The 19,074-nt window shown below is 43.6% G+C and overlaps 2 protein-coding genes across 2 annotated transcripts in view; one reads left to right on the top strand and one right to left on the bottom strand.

Moving 5' to 3' along the window:
• Positions 1-19,074, top strand: part of LOC308517469 (NXPE family member 3-like) — a 61,196-nt gene that overhangs the window by 33,220 nt on the left and 8,902 nt on the right. Inside the window, exons 3-5 of the mRNA XM_081088616.1 lie at positions 2,875-3,617; positions 10,285-10,364; positions 10,716-10,928. Of these exons, the coding sequence (XP_080944742.1) occupies positions 2,875-3,617; positions 10,285-10,364; positions 10,716-10,928 (1,036 nt within the window). The remainder of the gene's footprint in view (positions 1-2,874; positions 3,618-10,284; positions 10,365-10,715; positions 10,929-19,074) is intronic.
• LOC308518077 (F-box only protein 31-like) lies at positions 14,265-15,827 on the bottom strand (the record flags this gene model as incomplete). Its single annotated transcript, XM_081089660.1, has 1 exon — positions 14,265-15,827. One exon carries the CDS (start codon positions 15,825-15,827, stop codon positions 14,265-14,267), a length of 1,563 nt encoding a protein of 520 aa, XP_080945786.1.

Raw genomic sequence — 19,074 nt, 5'->3', positions numbered from 1 at the left:
ACAGAGAGGAAGGGAGAGGGATAGAGAGTTAGAAACATCGATGAGAGAGAAACATCGATCAGCTGCCTCCTGCACATCCCCCACTGGGGATGTGCCCGCAACCGAGGTACATGCCCTTGACCAGAATCGAACCTGGGACCCTTGAGTCCGCAGGCCAAAGCTCTATCCACTGAGCCAAACCGGTCAGGGCTAAAAGAAATATTTTTAATTTTATTTTATTATTATAAGATTTATTATCTCTTAACATGAGATCTGCCTGCTTAACAATTTTTAAAGTATACAATACAGTATTTTAGATACAATGTTGTACAACAGACCTGTAGAGTTTATCTTGCTTAACTAAAATGTTACGCTTGTTAACTAATAACTGTGAGAACAGTTGGGAGCCGAAAACCAGGATTACAGGCCTTATTAGGGCAAAGAGACCTGCCGGGCTATCTCCCAATTGGAGGACAGCAGCATGTGCAGAGGTGAGCATGCCTTTTGCAGGACAGAATGGGAAGGAATGTGGGCTTAGTGTACTCGGCGCACACTGATTGGTGGCTTAACGTATGGTCCTTATAGGAACAAGGGCTTAGGGTATTTGGCAGGTGTGGATTGGTGGTCCAATGTATAGTGCATATAAGGTACATGGTTAGTCGCTCAGGTATTTCTAGGCTGCAGGTTACATCATACTCCACCCACCAGTTGGGGCGAAAGGAGGATCTATCAATAACTCCCCATTTATTCCTCTCCCTGCCATCTGGCAAACACCATTCTTCAGTTCCATAAATTTTACAATTTTAGATTCTTCATATAAAAGGAATCATGCAGTAGTTGTCTTTCTGTGACTGGCTTCTTCCACCAGCATAGAGAGCCATGCTGAGCCAGGGGGAAGGAGCTATGGTGACTACCAGCTTAAGCGAGTAGTCCTTGTTCTCTCCCAGGCAGCTAGGTTGTGCTGGTCTCATCAGCATTGCAAACTGGCAGGCCAGAAACCAGTTCACTGAGGACCCTTACAGAAAAGTTGGGACACTAGAGCTGATAGAAGCTGGGAGCTGGGGTTCTCTTCCTGACCATATTACAGTATACCAGGGGTGTCCTGAATCTCCTTACCACTTTTGGTAAGTTTGTTTTCCTGTTCACCTGGTATAAAAGCCTTTCAGTGACTGAATTGTTGCTGAATCTGTGAATTCATGGGAGAAAGAGGATTCAGGGTTTTCTAGTTGCCACCTTAAAGATGTTACTTCTGAAGATTTCTCTTTTATTTCTACCTAGACAGATTGTATTTTTATTTTTATAGTTCCTTTTTGGTTAAAGAGAAATTAAGCAGAGAATTTTTTACAATTTTTGTTTTTATTATGAAATATTTTTCACATGCCAAAGAATATATATAATGTGCATATGACATAGGAATAACAAAACAAGCAACTAATCATTCTTTTCATGTAACCTCCCCCAACTAATAATTCTTTTCATGTTGAACTGATACTTTTGGTCTTTCTCAACTCTGTTCAAATTTGCCATAACAGAACGCTTGGCCACTCTTGCTGGTCAGTTCAAATTTTCAGGACCCTTTGTGTGGTGGCAAAGCTGCAAGCAACAGGAGGCAAAACAGTCTCTGCCTCTGAGAATATAAGACATGTTCACCGGCACGTTTTCTGCCCTTTGTTAAGATGGACAAGAAGCCATTCTGACTTGTGATCTGCCAATTCAGTGCTCCCCTGATATTCTCCCAGCCCAGGATGAGGGTCTGTAAACAGGCCCCATCAGGACCAGACACCTTGCCAGGTATACTTTCCTCCAAGGCACCACTGGCCTGTGTGGGCTAAGCATTCCAAGAAACCACGTCATACTGCATCTGAGCCCAGATTCTATGATGTTGAACCCTGCTTCTCTCCAACCCGGAGAGGAGCCAGTCCTGTGAGTGTTTTCTGCTCCAGCAATCAAAACAGAGATTTCCGCCTCAAACACACCCTCCATATGCTGCCATGGAATTTGAGATGAGTCACTGATTGCTTCTTTTCTGAATCACACTTGCTTGAATAGAAGGGACTATTGGTGGGTGTAGGTAAGTATCTGATAGGCCAGGCACATAGGCCCACTCTCGTATCCACCACACAACACAAGGCCTCCCTCTGCTGCTCTTCCGGCCTGTATTTGTGACTTTGTGTTTCATGAGATATGATACCAGAGAGCGCTGGGCCCCCGGAGGAGACTCTTTGTCATAGCAAACACCATGTCTTCCTAGAAAAGAACCTGCCATATATCGGTTCTTTTTCCAGCCATCACCTCTGTCTCTGCCTTTCTATAGCCTCTTACTTTTCCAATAGTTTCTGAGGTCGAATTGCTTCTTTTGTCCCCTGAGCCCAATTAGAGCGGGAGCTCCCTAAGAAACGATCTCTAACCTCATGCTTTTTAAACCCTCAACAGCACTGAGTAATGGACTTGCCCACCCCCAGCTCTCTGTTGGAAATCTAGTTTGGAGCTGGTGGGGGTGAGATGGTAGAGAGAGGGAATAGGAAGAAAAAAGAGGACACTTCATCAGAATGCCAGGTTCTGGGAGGTAAGCAAGAGACACGACAATTAGATGTAGGCCTGCACGTATCTCTGTGCATGTTGCGTGGGGATGAGGGTGGTAGTGGAGGGAATAAGGCTGAGATAAGGGTACAATTGAGATCCAGGGATATAACTTCGTCTTCACAGGAGGTGCTCCTTTTAACTAACTGGATAATGATTCAGACACTGATGAGGCTAGTGAATGACAGACAGCTTGGTGCAGGCAGGATAGGACTCCTCGCAGAGGGGACTGGTTTTAGTGAGTGGAAATCTCCTTCCTGAAGGAAAGTGAAGAAAACATAAACCATTGATAGATTCTCCTTTCTCCACCCACAGGTCTTCTATGTCAAGATGCCCTGGCCTGACAGCACCATCCCTCGGCCCCCAGCACCTTGCTGTGCCTCTAAACCTGTCCCCAAGCCCTCCCTCTTGGAGTCTGTCTCCCAGGAGTTTGGCAACCTGACCCATCTTTTGTACTGGCCTTCAAGCCCAGGAGAAGAAAAGGACCTATTGGCCTCCACCAGCCCCCAGAACTCCACCTACTACCTGAGGGGTCCTGCGCAGGCCAGCTATGCCCTGGGAGGCTACCTGGAGGCCATCCTTGTGGCCAGAGACCATAGGGGCAGGCCCAAGACCCACGGTGGGGATCTGTTTCGGGCACAGCTGCTGGGTCCTGACTTGAAGGCAGGGGCCCCCGGGGATGTCCAGGATCTGGAGAACGGCACATACCTGCTGTCCTTCCCCCTTCTTTGGGCTGGGCAGGCCCAGGTGCAAGTGCGGCTGATCCATTCCAGCGAGGCAGTCGGGGTTCTGCGAAGAATCTGGAGAGAGAAAAGAGCCACTGTTGATTTTCGAGGGTATTTCCGGGGACCCACAGGCATTGAAGAGACTGTGATTTGCAATGTTGACCCTCTGTCCATTGGAACAAGAGGGCCTACCTGCCAGTACAGAAATACGGATTCGGGTGAAGCCTGGTTCTGTGCTCAGCCCTCTACACTGCCCTGCAACTCTTTAGTTGGGCACTCAAGTGGAAGTTACCTGAATGTAACTACTCTACATGATGAGGCCCTGCTGGCACGGTAAGGAAAAAAAGGGTAGGGACGCTTGTACCAACAGGAAGCCACATCCTTCTTTCTAAATATTGTCCCTGGGACACAATGACCCTGCCCAGTTTCCTAGCATACCACTCCTTTATTTATACTCTCATTCAACAGCTGCTTGTTGCGCGCCTATTATATGACAGACATTTCTAAACAGATATGTACCACAAGAAACTGGTCAGGCTATCCATTTAAGGAAGGTTACAATTGATCTGGGGTTTAAAGAAAAAAATAGGAATTCTCCAGAAAGATAAGAGATAAGATGTTCAAGGCAGAGCAAATGACCTCAGGGCAAAAGTGTCTTGAGTGCCTCATTTATTTATTTAAATTCCTGCCTGCACTTAGATTTTCATCTAAAAATAAATAAATACATAAAAATTCCTTCTTTTGTTAGATCTTCAATTATTTAAAAATCTATTTTTTTAAAACATTAAAAATTTTTTTTTGTTCAGAATTTTTAGTGGTTCTCAGTGTAAGGGTTCGTGTGAATACTTGGTTCTGCCATATTATCAGAAAAATGAATCTCCATTCTATTTTATTTGTTCCTACTATATCTTTGATATGTGTTCCTTGGATTTATTTCAGGATTTATTTCTTTTTTATTTTATACAATTATATTTATTAATATGAAAAGATACTCCTATCAGTGGTAATAACCAACAGAGACAGTATGCCTATTGAAATCGTAGATTTTTAGGCAAGCAGCCCTGTGTTAAGCAGAAAATTGGGGCAGGCCTGCTGGAGCATCCAGCAGCCTCGAGCAGAGTGGGATGGAATCTGGTAAGGGGTAACTGTGATAGCGCCCAATGGGAACAGCCTCTTATGCAAGCATATGTGGAATACCTCATTATAAGCCCTTATTTCTTTTTTTTCTAATTTCATGATTCAGAACAATTCACAAATCTATCAATCTTCCTTATATGGGATAAAAATAGTTAAGGCTATAAATTTCCTTCAGGGTACAGCTTTAGCCCATATTCTTCAAATTTTTATATATGGAAACTTCATTTTTATTCATTTTCACATGTTTTGTAATTTACACAGTAATTTTCTCTTTAATTCATGAATTACTTAGGAATTATGTTTAGTTTCTTTTTTTAATATATTTTATTGATTTCTTTCTTTTTTTTTTTTTTTTACAGAGAGGAAGGGAGAGGGATAGAGTTAGAAACATCGATGAGAGAGAAACATCGATCAGCTGCCTCCTGCACAGCCCCCATTGGGGATGTGCCGCAACCAAGGTACATGCCCTTGACCGGAATCAAACCTGGGACCCTTCAGTCCGTAGGCCGATGCTCTATCCACTGAGCCAAACCGGTTAGGGCTATATTTTCTTAAAAAATAGTTCGTATTCTTGCCCAGCCAGTGTTGCTCAGTGATTGGGCATCAATCTATGAACCAGAAGGCTGCAGTTCAATTCCCAGTCAGGGCACATGCCTAGGTTGTGGGATGCAGGAGGTGGCCGATCAATGGTTCTCGCTCATCATTGATGTTACTATCTCTCTCTCCCTCTTCCTTCCTCTCTGAAATCAATACAAATATATTTTTAAAAATAAATAAAATAATTTGTATTCTCTATTTCTCCAGAATGGAATTCTGAACCTATTTGATTTAGATTGTTGACATTTTTATTCCAAACATGTATATCTTCACTAATTTTTCTGAGTGCTCAATCTATTAGCTTAGACATACGTGTATCATACTGTGTTTGTAGATTTGACTATTTCTCTTTGTGATTCAGGCTGTTTTCAATCTATACTTTTCAAGGTTATGTTGTTAAGTATATTCAACTTTGTGATTGTCTTATGTTAATGGTAAATTACTCATGTTCCTTTCTTGCTTTTAGTCTTAAGTTCTAATTTTGATACTATGAATATTATAACAACTCTCATTTGTTTAGTGTTTTCATGGTATATATTTTTTCTTCTCTTTATATTTTAACATTTTGTGTGAAATAATTGTAGGTAGGTCTCTTGACAAGAAATGTGGCACAATTTCATTTGTTTAGGCACAATTAAATAAATCATAAAATAGACTAAATCCATGAAGATAACTAACTTTACCTAAACATAATAGGTAATTCAAACCAATGGAGAATATGTTGAATAGTAAATAAATAGAAAAGAATATAATTCTATTTGAACTCTAGAGTATATACATACAAATCAATGTTAGGAAAATTAAAGACCTAAATGTAAAAAAAAAAAAAAAAAAAGGAAAACTTCAAAAAGAAAATATTGTTTTTATTTTGGGTCAGGAAAATATTATTTAAGATATAATAAAAGGCACAAATCATAAAAAATATTTATAAATTAGGTGTTATATAAATCAAAAATTTCTCCATTACAAAAAGTCCCATAAACATAGTTTAAGTCAAGATATAGACTGGAAGATTATATCTGTAACATACATAATTAATACAGAATTAGTACTTACAATAGAAAATAGTTGTTATATGTATCAATAACTCATTCATTTTCCTTGCTGCCTAGTATTCCATTGTATACGTTTGTTTAACCATTTTCCCATTGTAGGACATTTGGGTTATTTCCAGTTTTTTACTATTATGAGTAAAGTTTCCATGAATATTCATACATAGGTTTTTATTCATTTCTCTGGAATAGCTGCCTGTATGTGATTGCTGGGTTGTACAATTAGTGGACATTTAGTTTTATAAGAAACTACCAAATTATTGTCCAGAGTGGCCTTACCATTTACATTCCCGTCAGCAATGTCTGAGAGGTCCAGTTTCTCTGCACCCTCCCCAACATTTAGTTTTAACATTATTTTTAATTTTATCTGTTGATCTATTCATTTCTAAAGAAAGATCTAATTCAAACCTGGCAAAACGTTAAGATCCTGTACAGCTGGATGTTGGGTACACAAAAAGTAAATTTTAAAATGTGCATAGGAAGTAGGAAAATAAGACAGATAACAAGGGCAGATGAGTCGTTCAAGAAGTTGTCCTATGAAGGAAAGGAACCTGACAGAGTTGTAGCTATAGGAAGAGGTAATGGAAGAGGCAGTTTATTCAGTGGAGCAGATGTGATTATGTTTATAGTCTGAGAGAGAGAAAAGGGGGCACAATCTAAAAGATGCGGAAGGAGGTAGCAGTAGCAGATAGATGTGTCACATCTCCAGAGTAGAGAGAGCAGGAAGTGAGGATGGGTGCAGAGACTGACATATTTCCTGATAAAGAAGTGAATGTTAAGAAAGCTCCTGTTGATTAGGAGGTGCTGCCCCATCCCTCTCTCCCGGGCCTGGGAAGTGAAGGAAGAAAGATGAAGTAAGAAAGATGCTTCTCCCAATCTCAAATGTCCTACACTTGGGGAATGGTGGAAACACACAAAAAGATTGCCCAATAGCATTTCCAGCCTCACTGGAACTGTCGTCCATCAGTTTAAACACTCAAATATTTACTCTTATTTAATAGCTACTTATTTCATTATTGCCTCCTCAGCAACTTATATTCCTACTAGAGGCCCAGTGCATGAATTTCATGCACCGGGAGGGGGGGGGGGAGTTCTCCCAGCCCGGCCTGCAACCTCTCTAATCCAGGACCCCTCGGGGTATGTCGGACTGCCTCTCGAAATCCGTGACCGCTGGCTCCTAACTGCTTGCCTGCCTGCCTGCCTGATCCCCCCTAACCCCTCTGCCTGCCTGCCTGATTATATCCCTAACCCCTCTGCCTGCCTGCCTGATTATATCCCTAACCCCTCTGCCTGCCTGCCTGATCGCCTTTAACCACCTCTGCCTGCCTGATTGCCCCTAACTGCCTCTGCCTTGCCCTGCACCTAGGACCCAAGATTCCCTCCACCAGCTAGTCGCAGGCACCCGGGACCCAGGCCAGCTTCGCCTGGGCCCGTTGCAGCCACAGGGGACCGTGGGCGCTTGGCTTCGCCTGACCCGCGGCTGCAGATGCCCAGGACAGCAGGGCCGGCGGCTTGTCCCTCTCCAGGGCCGCAGCCTGGCTGGTCCCATTCCTCTGTCTCCAGTGTTGAGTGTCTGAGCAGTTCCGACACAAGGGTGTGAGGATGTGATGGCCATTTGCATATTAGCTCTTTATTATACAGGATTGTCTGAGTTTTTGTTTTGGTGAAATTTTTTTAAAACTTTAATCTGCTTTATTACAGAATAATTTATATACAATGAAATAGTCTTGTTTGGCCCTAGCTGGCATGGCTCAGTGGATACAGCGTCAGCCTGCGAACGAAAGGGTCCCAGGTTCGATTCCGGCCAAGGGCACATGCCTGGGTTGCAAGCTCAATCCTCAGTAGGGGGCATGCAGGAGGCAGCCGATCAGTGATTCTCTCTCATCATTGATGTTTCTCTCTCTCCCCTCTCCCGTCCTCTCTGAAATCAATAAAGAAATATATTTTAAAAAAATAGTCTTGTTTGAAATGTGCAGGTCAATGAGATTTTTTGTTTTGTTCTGTTTTTAATCCTCAACCAAGGATTTTTTCTATTGATTTTTAAAGAGAGTGGAAAAGAGGGGGAAAGACAGAGAGAAATATTGATGTGAGAGAAACACATCGATTGATTACCTCCTGCCTAAGCCCTGACCAGGGCCCCGGGCCAGGGAGGAGCCTGCATCCTACACTCTATCCACTGAGTTTTAATAAATGTTTATACCCATTAACTGTCACCACAATCAAGAAATAGAACATTTCCACCACCTCTAAAGATTCCCTGTGTCCCTTTACAGTCAATTCTCCTCATCCACCTCCAGCCCCAGGCAAGCACTGATTTGCTTTCTGAAAGTAGGTATTAGTTTTGCCTTTTCTAGAATTGCATAAAAATGTAATCATACAGTTTGTACTCTTGTATCTGGCTTCTTTCACTCAGTAACATGCTTTTGAGATTCATCCATGTTGTTGCATATCAGTAATTTTCTCTATTTTATTGATGAATGGTGTTCTATTGTACAGATATACTACAGTTTATTTATCCATTCACCTCTTGAACATTTGGGTTGTTTCCACTTTTAGCAATTATGAATCAAACTGCTGTTAATATTGGGGCATAAGACTTTAGTAGACAAATATTTTTGTTTCTCTGTGGAATTTTTTTACTACTAGACTTTATGAATTATAACTGTTTTAGATTTACAAAGAAATAGAGCAGATAGTACAGAGATTCCCCTATCTGCTTTCCCCCATAATTTCTCCTATTATTAACATTTTATATTAGTGTGGTATGTTTGTTGCAATTCATGAACAATATCGATACATTATTATTAAGTCCATAGTCTATTTAGGTTTCTTTAGTTTTAACCCAGTGATTTTTCAATGGTGAGCTGCAATAATTTTTAAAACATACAATACCTGACTAGTCAGGGGCACTGACCTTTTTTCCCTTAGACTGTCAAACAAACAAACAAAAAATAACGGTCGACATAACAATAGCTGTCCGGCGTGAATGAATCAAAATTATACCTTTTTTTTTTGTCAGATCAGCAAAAAAAAAAAAAAAATAGCATTTTTTGGTGTGTCACAGAATTGTAGTAATTAATTTGTGTCTGTCATGAGATGAAAGAAGGTTAAACATTGCTATTTTATTTTATTTTTTAAATATATTTTTATTGATTTCAGAGAGGAAGGGAGAGGGAGGGAGGGAGGGAGAGAGTTAGAAACATCATCAATGAAAGAGAATCATGGATCAGCCGCCTCCTGCACATCCCCTAGTGGGGATCGAGCCTGCGTCCCAGGCATGTGCCCTTGACTGGAATCAAACCTGGGACCCTTCAGTCCACGGGCTGACGCTCTACCCACTGAGCCAAACCGGCCAGGGAAAACATTGCTATTTTAATCTAATGTCCTTTTTCTGTTCCAGAATCCCATCCAGAATCCTGCATTACATTTAGTCGTCAAGGTTCTTGGTTGTGACAGATTCTTACACTTTTCTTATTTTTGATGACTTTGACAGTTTTGAGGAGTATCGGTTAATTATATTGTAGTATTCCTCTCTATTGAAATTTGTCTGATGTTTTTCTTATGATTAGAGGTGGGTTATGGTTTTGAGGAAGAAGGTCACAGAGATCAGGTTACATTTTCATCACATTATATCAAGTGTACATGCTACCCACGTGATTGTGAGTGTTGATTTTAACCTGACTGGGCAGTTTTCCACCACAAAACTACTCTCGCACACCCCCTCCTTCCACACTGTGGCCTTCGGGCAACGCTAGGAACAGCCCACACTTAAGCAGTGAGGGATTATGATCACCACTGTCTGAGTTTTTTGTAACAAAAATTATTCTGCTCATGTTCCTTCCAGAATGTAGTGCTAGGAAGAGAGACTCTCTTTCTCCTGGCTGTGCACCCTTCTTTATCAGAGAAGAACTACATGATCCAGCTTGGATGTTCTTTTGTTGCCTGGCCTGTTAGTAAACTGAGAGCTCATGGGTAGGTTGATTGCAGGAAGTCCAGGTTCCTGATAAGATTTTCTCTTTCTTCCATCACTTTTTTCTGATTCTTGATTGTAATTGCTTGCTTCATTATAAAAGCGCTCATTGTATTGTAGCTACCTCAAACTATTTTAGGACTTAGGCAGAGTAGAAATTATAAGTCAACCATCATATCCCTATACTGGATTCCAGTTTTCACCTGCTCAGCCCCCTCAATGCTCACTCTTGGTGTTTCTCCAGGCAAGTGACAGACAAGGTGCTCCCTCGGGGCATTTCTCCAATCCAAATCAGAAGGGCAGCCCCAGGAAACAGCAGCCTGGGTGAGTGGGGCTGGCATTTGCTGGGGACCGGGCAGGTGTCGGGTGGGGAATAGACGTAGGGGGTTTTAGTCCTTGACTGGGAGTTGAGCCCCAGTCCTCCTGCCAGGGCAGTATGCATAATGGTTAGTAATCTGTGCTGTAAAGTCAGACTTCTTGGGTAAAAGTCTATCTCTGCCCGTCACTATTCTTGACCATGGGTAAATTGCTTAACAATTCAGGGCCTTTGTGAATAGTACTTCATGGACTTTTGAAAAAAGGAAAATGAAATGATGTATGTAAAGCACATAGAAGAGAGCCCAGAATTTTATAATAATAAATGTTAGTTGTGTTCTGGTTTTTCCTTTTCTATAGCCCTCCCCTCTCGACCCCCGTGCAGTCCTGGGCTCCCTGCCACCAAGCCCTCTGGCTTCTACCACGGGCATGTGTGGCACTCGCTGTCCTGCGCCAGCCGCTCCTTTCCCACTGTTGACAGCATCCTGGGCTGCCTGGCTGGTCACGTCGTCCACATGATAGGGGACTCCACGCTGCGACAGTGGTGGGAGTATCTGCGTGACACCGTGCCCTGTGAGTGGCCCTGCGGGGACAGGGTAGGACTCCTGGTAAAGCTGTGGTTCTCCTATTACCTAAAACCCAAGTGACTTCTGTGGAATGTATGTTGTTTCCTCAGCCCCTCCCGAGTTAAATTAACACAATCCCAAACCTTCCATGTGCACCGTTTCTCTAAATAGTCAAGATGAATGGAGAACAGAAGATTGTCACAGGATGTGTGAATAACCTCCCATTTAGAAAAGAAAAACAAACACAACATCTCTATCAGTTATTTTAAATAAAATTATATCCAAGCAGCCAGTACCTAATACGAAGTTACTACAAGTCTCTAAGATATCTGAGGAGTGGGAAGGTAGAACCGAAAAGCTAGCCTGAATGACAGCTGGACTGGGCCCACTATCCAGTGGTCATATTCTCTGTGAGCTCAATTGTAAAGTTAGCAACAGACTAGTTGCGGCTCCTGCTTAGCATGTTTTCTGAGGACAGTCCACCTAAGCATATTATCTCTGATCTCAGGTAGTTCAGATGCATTCTTGTCTTCCTAGAAGTTTAGACATTTTTAAAAAGTTTAGAAATTTGCCATATTGTCATCCTCAGTCACTAGAACGAATTTGAGGTTCTTTATTTTAAACATTGAGGTGTAATTGACAAGTCATAAATAGAATATATTTAAAGTGTACAATTTAGTAAGTTATAACATATATGTACACCTGGAAAACAACCTCCACAAAAAAGATAATTAACATATCCATGTGGCAGAAAACTTTTCTGGTGGCCCTTGCTAATCCTTGCCTTCTACCCTTCCTCTTCCCCAGGTAACCACACATCTGCTTTCTGACTTTTCAGCTTAATTTGCATTTGCTAGAACTTAATTTAAATAGAGCCATACAACGTGTACCCTTTTTTGTGTGTGGCTCCTTTCATACAACATAATTAATTTTGATATTGATCCACATTTCTGAGTGTGGCAATAGTTTGTTCCTTATTTAGTGCTATGAAGTATTCCCTTATATGCATATACCATTATTTGTTTATCCATTCATCTGTTAATGGACGTTTGGGTTGTTTCCAATTTTTAGCTATTACAAGTAAAAGTGGCTATGAATATTTGAGCACAAGTCTTTATTATTATTATTATTTCAGAGAGGGAGAGGGAGAGAGATAGAAATGCCAATGATGAGAGAGAATCATTGATTGGATGCGTCCTGCACGCCCCCTACAGGGGTTCAAGCCCGCAACCCAGGCATGTGCCCTTGACTGGAATTGAACCCCGGACCCTTCAGTCCACAGGCCGTTGTTGCTCTCTCCACTGAGCCAAACCAGCAAAGGCTGTGCACAAGTCTTTATATGGGGATATGCTTTCATTTCTCTTGAGTAAATAATACCTTAATGCAGTGGTTCTCAACCTTCCTAATGCCGCGACCCTTTAAAACAGTTCCTCATGTTGTGGTGACCCCCAATTTCATTGTTACAAATTGAACATAATTAAAGCATAGTGATTAATCGCAAAAACAATATGTAATTATATATGTGTTTTCCGATGGTCTTAGGCGACCCCTGTGAAAGGGCCGTTCGACCCCCAAAGGTTGAGAACCGCTGCCTTAATGTGAAATGGCTAGATCAGATGGCAGGTGAATACATATGAGTAACTTGTTAAGAAACTGCCAAACTACTCTCCAAACTGTATCATTTTATATTCCCACCATCACTGGATAGGACTTCTAGTTCCTATACATTCTCACCCACACTTGGGAATGTCAATCTTTTACATTTTAGCTTTACTAATAGGTATTAGTGTCCATAATGGCCCATTGGAGCATTTTGTACAATGGCTGCTTTTAAAATCCTTATCAGATAATTCCAACATCTGAGTAATCTTGTTGGCATGATTGTCTTTTCTCATTCAACTTGTGATTATGTGGTTCTTGGGATGCTATGTAATTTTCTATTGTTTCCTGGACAGTTTGGGTATTCTGGTGTGAGACTGTGGGTCTTTGCTCTTTTTAACAAGCATTCACACCATTTGGGTGTAGCATGCAGGTCCAGGTGGAGTGTATGTTCAGCTCGCTTTGGGGCTCTGTTGCTACCGCCCCAGTGAAAATGGAGAACCAGCTCCATGGCCTTGTTGCCACTGGGTGAAGGCGTCACTTCAGCTCCACACCAAGGACAGGCGGGTACAGTGCCAACTAGCATTTCTTCACTCCACCTTTTTCTGCCATGTTGCTGCCAGGTGGCAATGGAAACTCAGATCCCTCTTGGAGTCAATTTTATTTTAATCAATGTATACGTTACTTTGAATTCTTTTTTTTTTCTTTCATATTTCTATTGCATAATCTATTACTTTTATTATCTCTAAGTATAAATTTTTCATGGCATTCTAAAAACAAATTACTTTCTGACTAAAATGACAGATACTACATGCCTACAGCAAATTCCCCTCATGTTCCACAATATAGCAGAAACACTCCACGCACCAGCAAGCACAAAAACACCATCCTCGGCCAAAAGGCAGGGCCAGCCGCCCTCCAGCCCCCGGCCACAGATTGCCCATCCATCAGTCAGTACCTCATCCCGCTCTGTGTGTGTTTCTATTTAAAGACAGCCCAGTTAATATCTATTGTTTATTTATTAACATTGAATTCATGGCCAATAGCAATAGAGCTCATCCCTTAAGGAAGCTTATCTAACGGATACATTATCTCCATAAAGCATAGCCAGTGCTTTGGCACTGAGGCTGTGGGCTATTTTAAACAGCAGGGGCCACAGGCTCCTGGGAAGGCGTCTTCAGAGACAAATGGGGACTGTTCTCATTCCTCACGGGGATCTGAAGAAAAGAAGGAACATGGGGAAAGGCAGAAAGCAGCAGCTCCTCAGACTCCAGCAGTAGCGATGAAGATGCCAGCAGCTCCAGCTCATCTTCCTCGGGGGACACCTCTGACTCAAGACTCCAACTGAGCTTTGTTCATTCCTAGGTGGCGGGACAGAGTACTTCCCAACAGAAGTCTTTGGTATCAATGCACATTGAAGGGCTCTTCTCCTTGACCCTTTTTATTGCTTTACTTCTTCCTTCCTTCCCCCTCCTCCTCCTCAATACAGAGTAGGACGGGTTGGGAAGTAGGGAATTGGGACAGAACTCTCAATATCAGGTCCACACACCTGGGAAGAGAGGTTCCTGCTGGGAGAAGAAATATATTTGAGCTTTTTTGGGTCCCCCTACACCAGTGATGGCGAATCTTTTGAGCTCGGCATGCCAGCCTTTTGAAAAACCCTAACTTAATCCTGGTGCCGTGTCATATATAGAATTTTTTGATATTTGCAACCATAGTAAAATAAAGACTTATATTTTGATATTTATTTGATTTTCGAGAGCATCTCCAGGAAGTCCTGTGGAGATGGTGCCTCCACATTCTGGAAGGTGTTCTGGACTCTGCCAAACAGGATTAAGTTTTTCATCTCCAGATCGATGAACCCCAAGTGGTTCTCATCGAACAGGATGAAGACTCCAGGGAAGCGCCTGGGGTAGGCGAAGGGATCTAAGGTACCAATGTAAACGCCATAGAAACACATCCTGCAGGTTTGGGGGTAGTTGTGGAGTCTTGAGTGCACGCCCACTGGCAGAACAAACGGAACAGGCTGCTCCTCCGAAGCTTCAGCCCCGGACTCCCCGACGCTGGACTGGGCAGGGCTCTGCCAGCCATGGCCCTCGCTTTCCTCAGTCCCGTCTTCTTGCTGCTGCTGCTCCCGGGTCACCTGCTCGTCAATCTCCTGGACCACGCGGGAGAGCTCGTTGAAGTTGCGGAAGATCTCGCCATCTGGCAGCTGGATGCGGCGCATGAGGTAGATCTCTAACATCCCGATGGAGTCTCCCGTGATCTTGGTGACCCTGGCGACCCTGGCATACTTCCCATGGAAGCTGAGCATGGCAATCATAGGGCCGAAGCCATCGTATTTGCCATGGAAGAGGCCTGGCCTGATGAGGTCGTCCCGGTGGCTCGGCGGGAGGTAGATGCGGCGGTAGGTCAGGCAGCGATGTGGCTGTCTGTCCTCCTGCGACAGCATCACGCGGCGGTATGAGGTCAGGCAGTCATACAGCCGTCTGTCCTTCTCCAACAGCACCAGAACCCGTTCTCCCCTAAGCCGCGTTGGTGAATCCTTTTGGTGGTCTCTCTTGATCCACTGGATGCTGAACCTGTCCTTCTGAATCTGCATGTGGCGGCTGTAGTAAAAGCTATAGATGTTGTCCATGTACTCCACTGTGGCTGATTTCCTCTCCGTCAGGTGAATTCTAAAGGAGGGCTCGGATTGCAGTGGGCCATACACATGGGTGTTCTTGGAAGGCCTGCACGTCCAACCAGTAATGCCTAAGCCGTCCACCACTACATTCAGCAGTCTTCCATAGCTATCATCTAGCTGCCACAAACCCAAAATGTTTCTGTATGAGAACATCTTCGCATAGACTTCTCGATAAGACATACCGATCATCTCCAGGTTCTGCAAGTTTTCACGAATGCCAAACTCCTCCTGGCAGCGCCGTCTCCAGAGGCTGTCGGTGTGCAGGATGTGGTGGAATTTGGTGCAGGCCTGGGCCAGGCTGGCCAGGTCGGTGCCGGGGAGCGAGGCGAAGATCTCCACCAGCATCTCCACCGGCAGGTCCTGCAGCGAGCAGTGCGGGGGCAGCATGGGGCTCACGATTCCTCCACTCCCCGCACAGCACCCCACTGCCATGTCCGCCTCGAGGTGCTTTTCTGCCGGGGCCGGCTTGCCCTCAGCCCCTGCAGTCTCAGCTGGGCCCTGGCACTCCTGAAGACACTGCTTGCCGTCGGCCGCTGTCATCTCAGCTGGGCCCTGGGACTCCTGACAACACCGACATCCCCGCGAAGAGCCCACGCCGCTGAGGCAAGCGCACTCCTCCATGCCTCCTTGCTTAACAGCCACTACAGAGCGGGCCCTCCGCCACTCAGCAGAGTTTTAAGCTGGCGGGTCTGCCCTAGAGTCCAGCCACGCCCCCCAGGGCCTAGCCACGCCCCCTCAGAGAGGAGCCAATTGTAGGACTTTAAACCCATACCCATTAATAGTTGCCTCCCTTTCCTGGTGCCCTTCCCTGTCCTCCCACCCTAACCCCAGGCAGTCACTAATCTGCTTTCTGTAGGGAGATACCTCCAGGGATATGGCTATGGGGGGGTGGGGGTGGAGAACAGTTCACAGAAATGCAGTAAAAAAAACAACAACAACTGTGGTACATCTACACAATGGAATACCACGCTGCAGTAAAAAAGAAGGAACTCTTGCCATTTGCAACAGCATGGATGGAACTGGAGAGCATTATGCTAAGTTAAATTAGCCAGTCAGAGAAAGATAAATACCACATGATCTCACTCATTTGTAGAACATAGACTGATGAACAGGGACAGATTATCAATCCCCAGAGGGAAAGTAGGGGAGGGTGGGGGTAAGGGGAAGAGATCAATCAAAGGACTTGTATGCATGCATATAAGCCAAACCAATGGACATGAACAACAGGGGGATGAGAACATGAGTGTGGGGTGGGGGGAGGTTGGGGGTTAGTGGGGGGATGAGGACACATTTGTAATACTTTAACCAATAAAGAAATTAAAGATTAAAAAAATAAAATAAAATAAAAAACATTCATGAGAATGTTTAAAAATCGGACCCCTCGTACATTGCTGGTGGAGATGTAAAATGGTGGGGCCACGCTGGAAAACGAGAGTCACCAGATGGCCCAGAAGTTCCACTTGTAGGTACATATCCAAAAGAAATGGAAGCATGTTCACACAAAAAAACGTGTACACAATGTTCATAGCGGTGTTATTCATAAGAGCCTCAAACCGGATACAACCGAAATACTCATCAACTGATGAATGGGTAAACAAAATGTGGTATGCCCATACAGTAGAATATAGCATACATAAAACTTTAAAATGTTATGCTAAATGAGAAAAGCCAGTCACAACTAAGATGTCTTTAAATAGAAACACACCCAAAACAAGATGATGCACCAACTGATGGATGGGCAAGCCACGACCAGAGACTGGAAGGAGACCAGCTCTGCCCCCGGCCAACAACAATGTTCTCGCACTTGCCAGTACGCAGCGTGTCCCTGCCATACCACAGGACGTGAAGGGAATTTACCACGAGCATGCAACACCTGTCATTTTAGTCAGAAAGTAATTTGTAAATGGAAGGTATTTGTATAATAGAAAGCAGGCATGAGGGTATTTTCTCTAAATCCCATACTCACCAGAGTCTCCTATGAGTGGTCCCACCTCTGGAAGTTCTGTGGATATCAGGGTCAGTAGGAACACTCTGTGCTCAACTGGCAGCTCCAACCTCAGTCAGTCTACCCTGGAGAAGAAGTGAAGTGTTGGATTCTTTATATCAAAGACCCAATTAGATATTTTATAAATGGAAATATTCTTTAAAAACCCTCAGTAGATGGAAGAAACAGCAGAATGAATACCACAGTAGAACAAATCAGTAAGCTAAAAAATTATCCCAGAATTCAGGTCCTCTCCCTCGTCACTATAGTATTCTTTAGAATTTTCTTTCACCTGTTATTGTTAATAATTCTTTATATTCACTTTCCCTGTTCAAACGAATGTATGATTTTTTTCTTTCTCCTGGTTGGACCCTAACTGATACACCAGGAATTCCTAATAAATCCATTTTTATATTCCTCTTATTTTGCCATAATAAAAAAGCCCTAGAATTTCAGTGGCTTGACACAATACAAGTTTATTTTGAATGCACCTAAAGTCCATTGTTTGAGGGCAGCCTTCCACACTGCTATCCTCAAAGCTGGGACTCTGGACCCAGGGTCCTTTCATCCTATGTCTCCACTGCCCCTAGGGCCTCCCAGAAGGCACTGCTGGATCCTCTGCACCCAAGCCAGTGGTGAGGAGAGAGAGAAAAAGAGGAAGAGGGGAAGGGAGAGGGAAAGTGAGAATGGAGGATTGTACAGGGTGTTTTATGTCCAGGCATGGAAGTGGTATTTACTGCTCTAGCTAGCCTCCCCTTCCCATCTTTCCAAAGTATTTATTTTAGCCATATCAGTGAACAGTGTTTATGTTTTTGTAATTATGTAAATATTTTTCTCTTCATAGTCAAACTAATATTATGATTTAGTTTCTTGTGTGGTAATTTGTTTTTCTGTCTCTTTCTCTCCTTCCCTGCCTTCCTTGTTTTTCATCAATAAATATTTATTGGGCACCTATGATATCTAGTTTACTATTCTGTTCCTAGAACAGTGTTCTAGGTTCTAGGAACATAATAGTAAACAAGAACAAAAATATCCAGAACAAAAATATCAAGATTCCTGTTTTGTTGTGCATAAACTGGTGGAAAGACTCCGACACTGTGACACAATAAATATACAGGCGTTTCAGATATTAAAAGGCTTGTGAGAAAAAGTAATGTGAAGGTTAAAGATGGTGAAGAGGAGGAAGCGAGATTAAATGGTCAGGGAAAGTGCTTTTGAGGCAGTTTCATTTGAACTGAGTCCAGAATGATAAGGAGCCAGATATGTGATGATCTTGATACAACCCTCTGCCTCTTTTGCAACTATACCTGTGTCCCTGAACACACCTGGAGAAAAACTGTCCCGTCGTGCTGTTCTCATTGATCAATGCATGACCACGAATGTCTAGGAGGTACTAATGCTGCCCAATAATCACAGTAGTTCTCACAATGTGGCCCCAGGCTGGCTGCATTGGCAGCACCGGGGAGCTTGTGAGAACTGGAGTCTCTGGCCCCATCCCAGACCTCCCGAATCGGAAACTCCGGGGAGGGGCTCAGTCCGTTTCAACCAGCCTCCAGGTGATTCTGCTGGGCCCCGACGTCTGCGAGCCTCTGCCCTAGGACCGCTGGACCACTCTCCTCAGTGAGGTTTCAGTTTCTTCATCCTCACACTCAGCTGCTAACCTTGTATATTTTCTTGAACAAAACAAAGCAATCGGAAGTGAAATTCCAGGCTCCCACCTCATCTCCTCTCCTACCGGCATTGGCACTAGTATCCTCTGTTTCCCTACATGTTTTTGAAAGTGAATCCTCCATGCTCCTATCCTTCTACTTCAGTTCTAGATCTATTCAAGGACATCTTGCCGACCAATTCCCCCCTCCCTCCTACATCACCTTCCCCAACAGC

The sequence above is a fragment of the Myotis nattereri genome (assembly GCF_964212035.1).
Source record: "Myotis nattereri genome assembly, chromosome: 4".
In the NCBI taxonomy this organism is placed as follows: domain Eukaryota; kingdom Metazoa; phylum Chordata; class Mammalia; order Chiroptera; family Vespertilionidae; genus Myotis; species Myotis nattereri.
Note: the sequence above shows the minus strand (reverse complement) of the source record. Positions and strands in the feature narration are given on the sequence as shown.